Raw genomic sequence first — 14,130 nt, forward strand, 5'->3', positions numbered from 1 at the left:
AATTATGGATGTTTGTGCAAATTATTTAATTTCCGGCAGTAACACGAGTATATAAATCAGAAATATTTGTGAAACAAACATGATTACAATTAAGCTGTTTATGAAGACATTATTTCTTATTCAAATAACTAAATATGCAATTTTTTAAATAGGTACTAAGTATATGTATTTTATTGACTAAGAGAGAGCTGTAGGTCCCATATTTAAATCTGTCACATTATGCACAATTATTCAGATTTGAACCTTCTTTGTCCTACTTTCTCTTACTACGGTGAGTAATTTTCTGCGACACGAATTTTATAAACCTTTTTTTTTTTGACAGTATTGTTTAAATATGGGTCATTCGTGTTCTAAAAATAACACAGGTATATAATATTCTTATCATATAAGTTTCATATCTATAAAATTCTAGATTATTTGTTAAAATTCTGAATAGCCTTACAAAAATAGTGGCAGGAGATCAAACGACTTATCATCATCCCCTTATAATTTTTGTTGTGTCAAAAATAATTCTCGAATATTTTCAAAAATAATGCTATGATTTCTATTTTTGGGAATTATCAAATCCCCTCAAGAAAGAAACGTTATATAATTTAATTCTTGAATTATATTATTGTAAATTATCGTACCCATTCCTGGCAGAAATATAAGTATACATAAATCGGAAATATTTTGTAATTTCATTTCTAAATGAAAATAATTTCTAAACATTTCGTAACGAAAATCCGTTTCTCAAACAAATATAATGAGCATCCAAGTCATTTTTAAATTCATTATTCTAGAAATTTATTCAATTAAATAGCAATCATTCAATAGCTTAGAATTAACGGAAACATTCTTTCTCCTACATAGTTTTATTCATGAATTATAGAGTATTGTGAATCAGTCAAATCCTTTCTCTACACCAACATGAATGAATAAATTATAAATATTTTTGATATTTTTAATGAAAATAAGTTTTCAATATTTCGCAACAAAAATTAATTTCTTTACCAAACATAATTATAGCAAAACTATTTATGAAGATTTCTTTTATTTATTTTTATTCAATTATTTTAATTTGCAATCTACTAACTTAAATATTTTATTAGATCAACTATATGGATACGAAAATTTAACCGTTTATCTACCAAATTATAAAAAAATAAAACAATAAGAAAACAAGTAATAAAAATGTAGGTATAATGACAAATAGATGTACGACAAATACATGTAGAAGTATAAAGATAACAGTTAATAATTATTACGTAAATTATTTCGCAGGTTATTTTAGTTCCAAGTCTAAGAAAACTATTTTTCAAACGTTTGTTTTGTTTCAAAAATTGTTTTTAATTCGCTAGTACACAAAAAATTATTCAGGTTGGAATTTTAAAGTACCGCCAATAGATAAAGGGAAAAATATCCGACTTTTGTGTGAAATTTAATGAATGAAAAGAGCATAGTGAATTATATTTTCAACATAAAATCAGTGAATGTGCAATATGTTTACTGAACAAAGTAATCTGTACCGATCAATACATTAATGTCAAAATACTCAGAAAAAATAACCACATTGTTATCTGAGCATCGAAATAATTTTTAGATGTATTATTCCAAAGCAATTCATCAAGTTAAATGAAGACGACTCAATACCTTAGAAAAATATTTACCGTCTTTAAAAAATTTACATATCATCGCTCAAATGATCGCATCCGTTGATGAATGGATTAAAGATATAAATCGCGAGAAGAATCATCACGGGTCAGTTGGTAGAAAAATGAAATTACTGTCTCAACAAGGAGAAAATGAAACATTTATTTGTGATTCCATTTTTTATTATCAATATATTGAAAATGAACAATGAAATTGCTCTCATGGTGATTCTAATTCATCTTTCAGAACTCATATAAATGTTATTGAAAACGTTCAAAAATTTAAAAAAATATATGCATAATGACAATATATAGAGTGAAAAATAAAAATAAAAACATATTTTTCCAAATTATTTCATTTTTGTTATTTCGATTAAACGATATCTTAATGAAACGACGCGGAAAACATCCTTTACTTTGAAAAAAAATAAGTCAGTTAAGTCAAGATAGAAAAAAAAAATGCCTTGAATAATAAAAAAAAGGTAAAATAAAATAATCAGAGGAGATACGTTTTAAAATTAATTTTGTTAATGCTTTTGTATACTCGGAATTTCTTTTTCTTAATAGTGTTTTTTGTTTCTCATTTCTTTATCGTAGCTTACTATTGTTTCCTTGAATGGTCGAAGCGAACTTCTTTAAAATAACAAGATGGCTTAGGATATTTAAAACATATATACTAAAAAAAGTTGTTGTTTTTTTGTGCATGTGAGGTAAGAACGAATAAAATTCCTTAAATTAAATGTTTCTAGTGTTCCGTTCAAATCAAATTTGTTTTTTGTCAAGATAAACAATGTAGCACAATTCCACTTAGTATTACAGATGACATTTTCATACAACAAAATCATTTTTATGCAGCTGGCTCAAATTGACAACATTGTTATCTCAGCATCAAACGCATTTTTAAATTTATTATTCCAAGCAATTGATTGAGTTGAATAGAAATACATACAGTAAAACCACTCGCAACGGATACCCCTCAGATGCGGTTACCCCTCTTTTACGGCCAAATAATAATTTCCTCGTGCATAATAAAAGTATGCTTTTGAAACCCCTGATTAACGGTGACCCTCTTTTACTTGACAAGCAAATTCTTTTGCCCCACCGGTGTCCGCAAAATAGATTACTGTGTGTGTGTGTATCTATCTCAATATCTTAGGCAGTGAAGAAAACATCTATTATTTATTTTTAAATAACATGCCATTGCTCAGATGATCCTATATGTTGATAAATGAATTAACAATATGAATCGCGAAAAGAATCATCCTGCGGGTCAGTTAGAAATATAAATTCCTATCTCAACATGTAGAGAAAATGAAAATTTTATTATTTCTATTTTTATTATTTATCTCTTGAAAATGAATGGTTCTCATGTTGATACTAGTTCATCTTTTAGAATTCAGACAAATGCTATTGAACATGTTCAAAAATGTGAAAAAATAGTAATAGTTATATAGAGTGGAAAATAGATTTATTTCGTTAAGATAAACAAAATTGCAATATTGCACAAGTCCACAATATCACAAAAGACAATTTTGTACAAAAAAAAATCCTTTTTAGGAAGTTATCCTATTATGACATTGTGATCTTGACATCAAAATCTTTTTAAATTTATTATTTTAAGCAATTTTTTGAGGGAAGAGACTAATCAATATTTTAAAAATAAAGAAAAAACATGTCTTTTGAAGAGTATGCATACCACCACTAAAATGATCATATCCGTTGATAAAGTGATTAAAAATATATGTATCGTGAACAGAATCATCACAGGTCAGTTAGTGGAAAAAGGAAAGTACTATCGCCCCAACGAGAAAATGAAATGTTTAACGATTCCTTTTTTTGTTATTAATCTATTGAAAATGAAATGGTTCTCATGGTGACTATAGTTTTTCTTTTAGAACTCAAACTGAGAAAATTTTACTCTCGAAGCGTTTATTCTAGAGGTCTACTTTCAGTTATAGTAAGTTTCCAAATAACGTCTAGTACTCAGACATGACATTCATGTTTCAACGGGTTGTAGAGTTATTGAAAAAAAACTTGCACATTCCCCGTGTGCCCCAGAACCTAATAAGAAAGTTCTTGCTCTGTCTCTGCTGGTGACAACAACAAAAATAATGTTTTTAAGTGCAATTCACTGATATATTTGAATTCAAAAAACGGAGGAAATTTGCAAAATAAACAGCTCTAAATGCGGAAACCCCCGTTTTACTTGCACTCAACGCTGTTTCTTTTTCTGAATTCCCTCTGTTTTTTGAACTCGGATATTTCAGTGAATATTACACTTAGAAGCATGGGAATTTCTTTTTTACAATATTTACCCAGTTAACAAGTATTTAACTGGGTTTTGGGACACATAGAGACGTTATAAAAAGTTAATTTTTTTTTTAAATTTTAATAACTATACAGCCCCTTGACACTTGAATTACATATCTGAGTACTAGACGTTATTTGGAAACTTTTCATTATTGGAAGTATGCTTGTAGGATCAACGGTTCACCAGTACAATGTCATAACTCCCCCCTCCCCGTTTTGTATGCACCCTATATATATATAGAGTGAAAAATAAATGTATTTTTCGGAAAAAAATGTTGTCTAATTCTATAAAAAAATCGCTCCCCAGCAGCTAGTCCGTTCCGACACTGATATCTGAACATCCAGGTCATTTTAAAATTTATTATTCCAAGAAATTCCGTGTGTTTTAAACAGAAATAACTTAATACTTCACAAAAGAAATTCTACTTTGTTTAAATTTTTCATACCATCGCCCAAATGATCACATCCGTTGATAAATGGATTTAAAATAGAAATCGTGAGAAGCATCATCACGGGTCAGTTAGCAGGAAAATGAATTATACTTTCTCAACAAGGAGAAAATGAAATATTCATCGATTCTATTTTTTTATTATTATTATTAATCTATTGAAAATGAAATTGTTCTCATGGTGATTCTAATTCATCTTTTAGAACTCGTACAAATGTTATTAAACACGTTCGGAAATTTAAAACAAATGATGATAATATATAGAGTGAAAAATAAAAATAAAATATATTTTTCAAGATTATTTCACTTTTCTTATTTCGATTAAACGATATCTTAACGAAACGATGCGGAAAACATTCCTTTTTTTAGAGAAAAAAAAATCAATCAACTCTAGATGAAAAAAAAAGGTGTATTGAATAATAAAAAGAAGAGAAAATAAAATGGTGAGGAGACACGTTTGAAAATTAATTTTGTTAATGCTTTTGTATACTCGGGATTTCTTTTGTTAATGGTGTTTTTTTTTTAATTTATTTATCCGTAACTTACTATTGTTTCATTGAATGGCGGAAGCGGACTTCTTTAAAATAACAAGATGGCTTGAAATGTAAAAAAAAAAAAAATTTTTTAAAAACTCGTTTTTGTCTTTTTTTTAGGGAAGGCGATGTGAGGGAATGAGTAAGAACGAATACAATTTCTTGCATTAAGCGTTTCTAGTGTTCGGTTCCCGTTATTGGTTTTTCAATCGATCCGAACGCATTAAGACAGTTTTAGCTTTATTTATAGAAGACGGGGGTAAAAGGATATTCTATTTCTTATATTTCTCTTTCTTTTTGTTCCTCCATTATTTGGAATCCCTCGTATAAATATCTATCATCTTAATGCAGTTCATTTATCACTGAAAGATGTTAAATGATCCAAATTAGTGTTTACATTGAATTTCTTGAAATAAATAATGATCATACTTCGTATATATATATATATATATAGATAAGTTAAATAATAATTTTTTTTGTTTTTTGCAGTTCGAAACTTTTCATTTTAAAAATATTTAATTTTATAATATTTGTTTTACTTTATTAAGGAAAACAATTCTTTATTTCAAGTTTGTTTATAAATTATATTAGAAGATCTCCATACAATATCGCTTATGTTTAGCGTTTCGTGTGTCATATTGATCATTTCGATGCCATAATTGAAAACAAACCAAATTAAAATTGCCAAAATAGTAAGAAAACTCATCAACGAATTTATTTAATACTGTATAAATAATGTTTGTTTACATCTTTTATACGTTGTATGTAGCTGGAGTTTTACTAATTCAATTTGCGTTTTTATAAGTGGATTTAATTCTCCTTGCATAAATGTCTCATTTGCATTCCTTTTTCGTATTTTATTTCGATCAGTATTCGAGACTTATTCTGTTATTTGCAATTAAAATGTTAATTTGCTTTTCTTTTTTTCTCCCTTCAATTCCCAGTGGGATTTGGTTTGCGAATCTTCTTGGCTTCCATCCCTAGCGTTAAGCGTTTTTTACTTGGGATCACTTATTGGGCAATGGATCTGCCATCTCATTATGAACAGGTGAGTAAAATGCAAATTAAATGCAGTTATCCATCCAAATTGTAGCATATTTATGGAATTCTATCATGAGGGATAATTATTCGGTGTAGTCAAGAATTCATCTTTCTAAAAATTAGTAATAAATTAAATTTTGTGAAAACATTTCAAAATCAGTTTTTCAATTAAATCTTCTCTGTAAGATGGAACATTATTAAGTAAAAGTGAATTATTTCTATTGTCTTAAGTCGTATCGAATATTTTTATATTGATATTTTGAAGATAACTGTAAATATATTAATGAATAATTTTCATACAAAAACCTCCACGATTGGATTGAATTATCATCCGAATTAATTTCGATACTTTTTCTGAGTGAAACAGTTTTAAGTTTTGGTTCCATATTGAATTTGCTTTCTGTTATATTGCATTTTATTACGATTACAATTTAAATAACATCGGCATGTCAATCATAGGTAAATTAATATGTCGTAATTCATGTTTCGAAGTGTTGTTGGAATGCTGGGTAGATTTCTAATGTTTCCAATCCTTCGTTCAGAGAAAGTGTATATATTTCTTTTAAAAATATTTACAGATGTGGAAGACGTTCGACATTTTTTCTGTTCCTCACCCTGCAGTGCCTTTTTGGAGTCGTGACTGCAATATCACCTGATTTCACGTATTTTTCTGCGATAAGGTTCGTTGTTGGTATCACCACATCAGCAGTCGTAACGCCACCAGCGACTATCGGTAAGGAAAACAATGAAAGAAATATCACAAAATCTTATCTCAGATTTCAGTTTAAATACTAATTATTTTCTGTTGAAATAATAAAAAAAAAAATCTTCACCAATATTTTCGCCTATCCTGATTTTTTCCAACTATATACGTGGGAGATGTCAGTTGAATGACTTTAGAAAAAAATGGAAATTATTTTTTGAGCTTGTCTTTAAAATGATTTTAGTACAAAAAGATTATTTCGCATATAGCCCATATTTATCACACAGTTAATTATTTTCCATATTTTATTCGATATGAACGATGTAATTTTCGACAGCCAAGTGCTATGCCTGCTGATCATGATCTAAGACTCTAAGCCATCATCTAAGCCAAAGCCTTGGATGTACTTGGGGGTTTGTGGTGTTGGTTTGTGAGCCTTGAATCAAACCGATGACTGAAATTTAATGGCACGGCACGAAATTTACTTGGTAGAAGAGTACCGCGAATGAGATTGCTCGTGTCTAGAAATTATAAATTATCTAAGAACAAATACAAATACAAGGCCACAACAGGCAAAATGCCCAACGAGGTGGCTCAGGAAAAAGATGGCCATAACAAATATGGATGTCATATATTTCTAAAATACAACAACCCAATTAAAAATGAAATTACAAATAGTATATATATATAAAATACATGATAAAATATTATATGTACAATATGTACAATATCCATAAAAATATATGGTTGTCTTATTAGCACAAGAATAAAGACTGGCCACCATTGGCTTAAGGGTTAGTGAGTGTCTCATGATCACATTTCAAACGGGGCGAACTTTAACATTGCCTCTGTGATAGAAATCTTGGTGCAGGAGGGATAGGGATTTTATCCGTTTAGCGGAATTTCCGTTTATCCGTTGCCCGATTAAGCATTATGTCCATTTATCCGTTATCCGATTAAGCGGGGCCGGCTGTATTTGCCACGGCTTATCTTTCGGAAATGACATTGTAAAACCATATTTCTCGTTTTTTTTAGGCTTTTCCTTCAAAAAACTTCTGCCCTGAAAAAAGAAAATCTGTTGATTCTTGAATTTGTTTTCATCAGTCAGAACCAAAAATGCAATTTAGATTCGTAAAATATTGTTACACGCTCGGAAAATTACAGAAACGTATGAAGTTTGAACCTTAAAATTTTAGAATTGGTTACCCGTAATATAAATAATGACAGAAAGATGCACGAAAATTTCAATTAAAATAATATTTATTGCCATTTCATAGTATATAAGGAACTACATTTTCTTCCGGGAAACTTCCCGTCTTAATTGGATAATATCTGTCAGAATTCGAGCATCAGGAAATTGATTATCTCGCAACTATTTCTACTACGATGATCCGATATAAGGGCCTAAGTTCACTGACTGAAACATCATTTATCCGTTGTACAAAGATGCTAACTAACTGGATTTCCACGAGTAACTAAATTTCGAAAGTAACGAGGAATCCTTATCTCTGTAAGAACTTCACCGTTAATGAAGTGTATTTACTGACATTATATTTTTATTTACACCTTCCTTTACACTCGGCGATAGTAATTCTATTATATGATCGCGAAAAAGCATAGCACACTTGAACTAACAACACCTCGAAAGCCCCCGACGATCTTAATTTTCCGGAAGTACGGTGTTAATTAATTAGATTTGAATAGACGATCTATGTGTTTATTCGATGGAGATGATGAAGGGACGTTTTCATGAACTAGGATTCCGTTTTAATTATTCCGACGTTACTTGTAGCTCAGGAAATTGTCAGCGAAAGGTACCAAGCTTCAGTCGCCCTGATGAGCCAAGTCGTACGAAGTTTAGGGATAGTCGTTCTGGCTGGAATGGTGTTCTTGGTGAGAGATTGGTCACACATCACACTAGTGACAACACTGCCATTTTTCGCCTTCTTCCTTTATTGGTGGTAAGTATCAATCGAACTCGAGTTGATAAACACTTAAAAGTATTGGGGTTTTTTCTTATGTTTACGTCAGTTGTTTATTACTATTTATGTTTTTATTTATATTCATGTGTGTGTAATAGTTCCAGAGTTGATAACTAATGATTTTCCTATGTAATGTCTCGAAAATATAATACATGAGCCCCAGTCAGAGAAACAATAAAACCCATCTGTCTTATACAATATACTTCTAAAGCGTACAGCAAACTGTGTACGAATGACCACCAACTTGGAATTTACGTGTGGAGTCTCGTACAGTAAATGTACAGTAAAACCTCCTCTAACGGCCACCTCCGAACAACGACAACTTTCGACATGGAGTCGGGGAAAAAATACGCATATATCGGAAGAGAAAAAATAATTTTTAAGGGAGTTTCCCCGCTCCCCGAACTTTATGGGGGGGGGGGGAATATTATGTACGCTTTCTTTCTCTGTAAGCAAATGCTAGATGGGTATATTGAAGGCAGTGGAGACGAAGAGATCATATAAGGGACAACAGAACACCTGTTGTCAGCACTGTAATCACTAGAGGGTTATGCAAATTATCCGATTACTAAAAACCCTTTTGTTTATTCGGTACTCCCTACTCTAAGGGATGATACAGACTAAAAAAATGGTGTTCGCAAATAGAAATGCCCAGGGTATTATTTTTTTCGTATTTAGATTCGTAAAGGATTCGTAAGGGATGTGCCATTTTTTTTAACAATGTATGTCAGCGTCTGTCTTCAGCTATCAGACTGGATTTAGGAGCGCCCTGGAAAAAAAGGTCTAGTTGAAGGTCCAGTGTGAACAAGGACTATTTCGGCTTGCTGGTACACCGTATTGGTCCATGTAGGTTTTTCTCGCTTGTTGTGTTCTACCTGAGCACTGCAAACCTGAATTTTGGGATGCCATAATAGTGCTGTAGATCGATTAATCAATTAATATAATAACATTATCAAATTTGTATTAACAAAATATATATTCATATATTATAAAGTAATCAATTATATAACTACCGTGATCAGTTACAAAATAGATTGTCATTTCACGTGCTATATATACATAGATCGCAAATTTTAGTGGGTTTTTTTTTTTCCAGAAATAAAACTATCCTCTCCCAATAACGGCCACCTCCCAATAGCGGCCATGTTTTCACGCTTCCGTTAGTGGCCGTTGGTGGGAGGTTTTACTGCATATCTCTTGCCTCCCCCCCCCCCCCTATCATCATAGCTCGCGTCTAGTCAGGCTGGGATCCACGAAGATGTGAAGGAGGGAGGGAGGGGCGAATTGTTTAAGTTCATTTGATCCCTGTATTTTATGGGAAGAATAAATTTTCCCATTTTATTTCGATATTGGGAGGGAGGTAATTCCCATTGGTCATCCCTGGATCCATGACCTGATCAAAGGCAGACAACTTCAGCTATGAATGGAGCCTAGGCAAGCATCTGCAGCCGTCAATGAAGCCAAGGTAGATATCTTCAGCTGCGAATGGAGCCGAGACAGATATCTCCAGATGCAAATGAAGTGGAGACAGAGAACTTCACTTGCCAATGAACCACGTCAAATATCTTCAGCTGTGAATAGACATTGGTCTAGTGTGTACCCGGCCTTTTTGTGCAGGTGCATCGGATCATCCCGTATTTTACGGGACAAACAAATTTTCCTCGTATTATTCGGCTCTTGGGAGAACCGATAGCCATCGCCCCCCTCTGGATTCGCGCTGGCATCCCAACGAGGGCCTGCGTAGTTCTTTGCACCAGCTCAAAAAAGTCTTTGTCATTCTGAAGATATGATGGTCTCTAAAATAGTACGGCATGCATTTAGCCAGGTAAATTAGAACCTCGGAAAAGCGGGAGAAAAACGTGAAAATTCCTTTTCAAGAATGAATCCAAAAATTCCTCCTGCTCTTTTGACCGTGACACAATCTTCAGAAAATCCAAACCGCTCATCAATGAAAATTACCAAATCGGTGATGTTAAGCGCATCGGGAATAATTTTACCATTCAACTCGTGAGTGGAACTAGGGTTGCTCCAGCTAAAATGAATGACCATGCACTTGCCAACACAGAAAGTCATGCTCTACGACTATACCCATGCTGCCATCATATTATAGTTGATATGGAGCAGTTGCCTGTCATTTGGATTCCCAACTACCCCCATTAGTTTCCCACCATCGGGGATTTTCTTTAAAATCTCATCAAAGACACTTCCTTGAGGGGAGTCAACATGTGATCCCTCTTCAATCAACGATTTCCCCGTTAACCATAAATAACCCTCGACGACCTACCTCGCAACAAGGATTCTTTCCAATTCAACAAGTTGTCATGATTTAATTCCATATAAAATCTTCAAGAGTTTACCATGTTCAAATGTTCTTTTCAAATGGCGAATTCGATCGAGTAGTATCATGGGCTAGTATCATCTAAAAAATAGTACAGTTCAGTTCAAACCTTCTTGATCTTGACATATGTTTTCCGTGGAGGGCATGCATTGACATGCAACATCAATGGTTTTCATGTTTTTACCGGACTTTGTATTTTCGCACATTAAGACATGAAATATCAATTATGGTCATTGCTCAGAGCGATAACTAGTGTCATCTGGTGTTCGCTTTCAAATTTCAACTTCCAGTAGTTCAGACTGCTGTGTGTTCAAATCTCCAGATTACTATACAAGAAACAAACATTCAATAATACTCATCCATTTTATTAACCTCAACAATTTATGAGGATTAATTAGCGTGCACCAAACTGTTTAAATTTAATACAGAATCAATAAAATGAAAATGTTTCTATTCAAATGCTGAACAAAAGTTGAAGCACAATTAATTCGTTTTCCGACATAATTTCTGAACAAATTAATAGACGATTCTTCGTTCACCTTCATCAAATATTCACAAAATTTCAGAACAAGTGAGCAACTTGTATAAGTAGTAAGTTTTAGGCTCAGTGTGTGTGTGAACCGACGTTATATTTCTGATAAACTTTCCTTTTTTTGGTAAACACACGCATAATAAACACAATAGGAACAATACCAAAAATATCTATACACGAGAGGATTTCACATTATCTATGCATATTTTTATTCACGGAAAATACTCACATATTTTATGACAACAGATAAAAAAAAAGAAAGAAGTAGGGAAACCATATCAAATGCAAATTTCTTTTTAGAGCATTCGTTGTTATTGTACTTGTTTTTTGGTACCTCATATATTATTCAGTACCAAAATATTTGTCTGATGCCAGAGATTCAACAAGCATCTCAATCTTTCGCTAGAGAAAATGGCATGGATACCAGAGAACGTAGTTATACCAGAGGATACCAGAGAACATCTTATGTAGTTGTTTTGAATATGATTCCCATTTCTGAGATACATCCATTTCCCTTCTCTCCCTTTTTCCGTAGGAAAACTATTCTTATCAGTGATACGGGAGAAAAAAAGGGAGGGAATTCAAAAATTCAGAATATCCTCATATTTCTCAATATACACATCACACTTATTGAATAAAATACGTTCTTTTAGGGAATCTATCACGAAGAGAAAAAAAAAGAAAAAGGAAATAAATAGAAATTCACAATAGACTCGTCTTATTCAGTTTCAGCAATAAGCATTACAGGAAAAGAGAAGGAAACACTTCACGTTATATACTCATAAATTCAAAGAAGCAATTCCAGTACCAGGGATATACAGAACAGATACTGTACGTATACCCGCACTTGGATCACAAGATCTTCACTTTAAGTGCTGGATAAAGAAAAATCATTGCATCTTCATGAAAGTCGGTGATAAAACTCGATTTTCGCGTGAATACTTTTTTGTATTTCGTTTTATTATTTCAGTTTGGAAAATATATTAAAATTTCGAGTACATTGTCTTTGAATCTCTTCTTTCTTCACCACGTATCACCTTAAGTGCCTATTTGAAAATCGCATGTACTTTAGTTTCCAGGGGAATGACATTTTCTTTTCTTGATAAGCCCTGTGGAATACTGGAAAATGTATTTAGGTAGATAATTCGAGAAAATTCTAACTTTCAATTTGATGTTTTAGTAGTTTATTTCCATTATATAAGCGTATATTTTGATCAATTAGAAGGTAATCGAGTGCTTTTCTTTCAACGGAGTCAATATTAGCTTCTTCCCGATACAAAAAGAGACGTAATTCTAGTTTCACGAGTAAGGTATCTCTGAAGCTGATGAATTGATACTTCAATACATGATGAGGAAAGGGTAAAAGAAAACTAGAGTCATGCAAATCGTTTCATCCCCTTCCTAAGAAATGAACTAACTATAGTTTGACATTTAAAAATCTGGCATCTATCAGACCTGAGGAGTGCTGGATTTTTATAGGTATATATGATGTATATTATACACTTTGCTCAGAATTGTTTAACTTTAGAAACATACTTTCAATTACATTTTTTTTTCAAATTGCGGGCGTTATTCATATACGACATATAACAGTGGCGTAGCAAGGTCTGGTGGCACCCGGTGCGAAGTTTTAACTCGTGACCCCCGCCCCCCATGCCCACCAAAACATAAAATGAAATTTATTGAGAAAGTAATTTTTTAATAAAGCAACAAATAAAAGGCAAATACCAGGAAATACTAAGAAATTTCTTATGCATTTCGACACGTTAAGGGTGTCGTCTTCAGAGGATAAGAATATCAGGGGCTGACCGAGTTTACTTACACGCAGGCGCTTCGCTTCATTGTTGCCATGACGTTTGACTTGGACAGACGTATAGTTTTTTTTCTTTCCGCTGAGCAACCGAGATGGAAGATTTGGAAATGAATCAAGTGGCAAACTCGGTCAGCCTGATATTCTTATCCTCTGAAGACGTAACCCATAACGTGTCGAAATGCATAAGGGATTTTTTAGTATTTCCTGGTATTTGCCTTTTATTTGTTGACGATTTTTTAAAGTTTATTATGATGTTCGGGTTAAAAATATCATGTTGTTGCACAGAACGACTTCGGGCGAATGATATTTGTGGCGGAGATGAGACGATGAGTCACAAGGACCGGCGGTTTGTTTACTTGAGCACCAGCACAGTTCAAAATAAACGAGACAGAACCATTGGCGTACGAAAAGGTGGGGGGGGGGGGGGTTTAAACCCCTCAAGCCGAGATGATAGTGTTATTTTGCAGGAAAAAATGCAACCCCCCCCCCCTTGAGAAAAATCTGCGTACGCCTCTAGATAGAACACACCATCCCCCTACGCATCACACAATAATACTAAATTATTACAGCATCATATCGTTCACCCGCCATTTGCTGCAATTACCGATTTTGAAGGCCCATGTAAATTATTTGACATGCTATTTTATGTAACAAAAAGGCGCATTAATACAAAACCGGCAGTTTTTTGTCACCCCCGTCAGAGCTGGTACCTGGTGCGGGCCGCGCCCGCCTTCCTACGCCACTGGTCACATACATAAACAAAATAGATAAAATAACTTTTTATGTAGACCCCCCCTCC

The 14,130-nt window shown here is 32.9% G+C and overlaps 1 protein-coding gene across 1 annotated transcript in view; it reads left to right on the top strand.

The window, feature by feature from the left end:
- The window catches only part of LOC149089826 (beta-alanine transporter-like), a 131,810-nt gene that overhangs the window by 94,132 nt on the left and 23,548 nt on the right, over positions 1-14,130 (top strand). Inside the window, exons 2-4 of the mRNA XM_089249962.1 lie at positions 5,867-5,970; positions 6,542-6,696; positions 8,459-8,627. Of these exons, the coding sequence (XP_089106088.1) occupies positions 5,867-5,970; positions 6,542-6,696; positions 8,459-8,627 (428 nt within the window). The remainder of the gene's footprint in view (positions 1-5,866; positions 5,971-6,541; positions 6,697-8,458; positions 8,628-14,130) is intronic.

Source organism: Pholcus phalangioides, unplaced genomic scaffold (genome assembly GCF_987345545.1).
Source record: "Pholcus phalangioides strain wild (caught in Gottingen) unplaced genomic scaffold, Ppha-v1.0 ptg000001l_1, whole genome shotgun sequence".
Classification (NCBI taxonomy): domain Eukaryota; kingdom Metazoa; phylum Arthropoda; class Arachnida; order Araneae; family Pholcidae; genus Pholcus; species Pholcus phalangioides.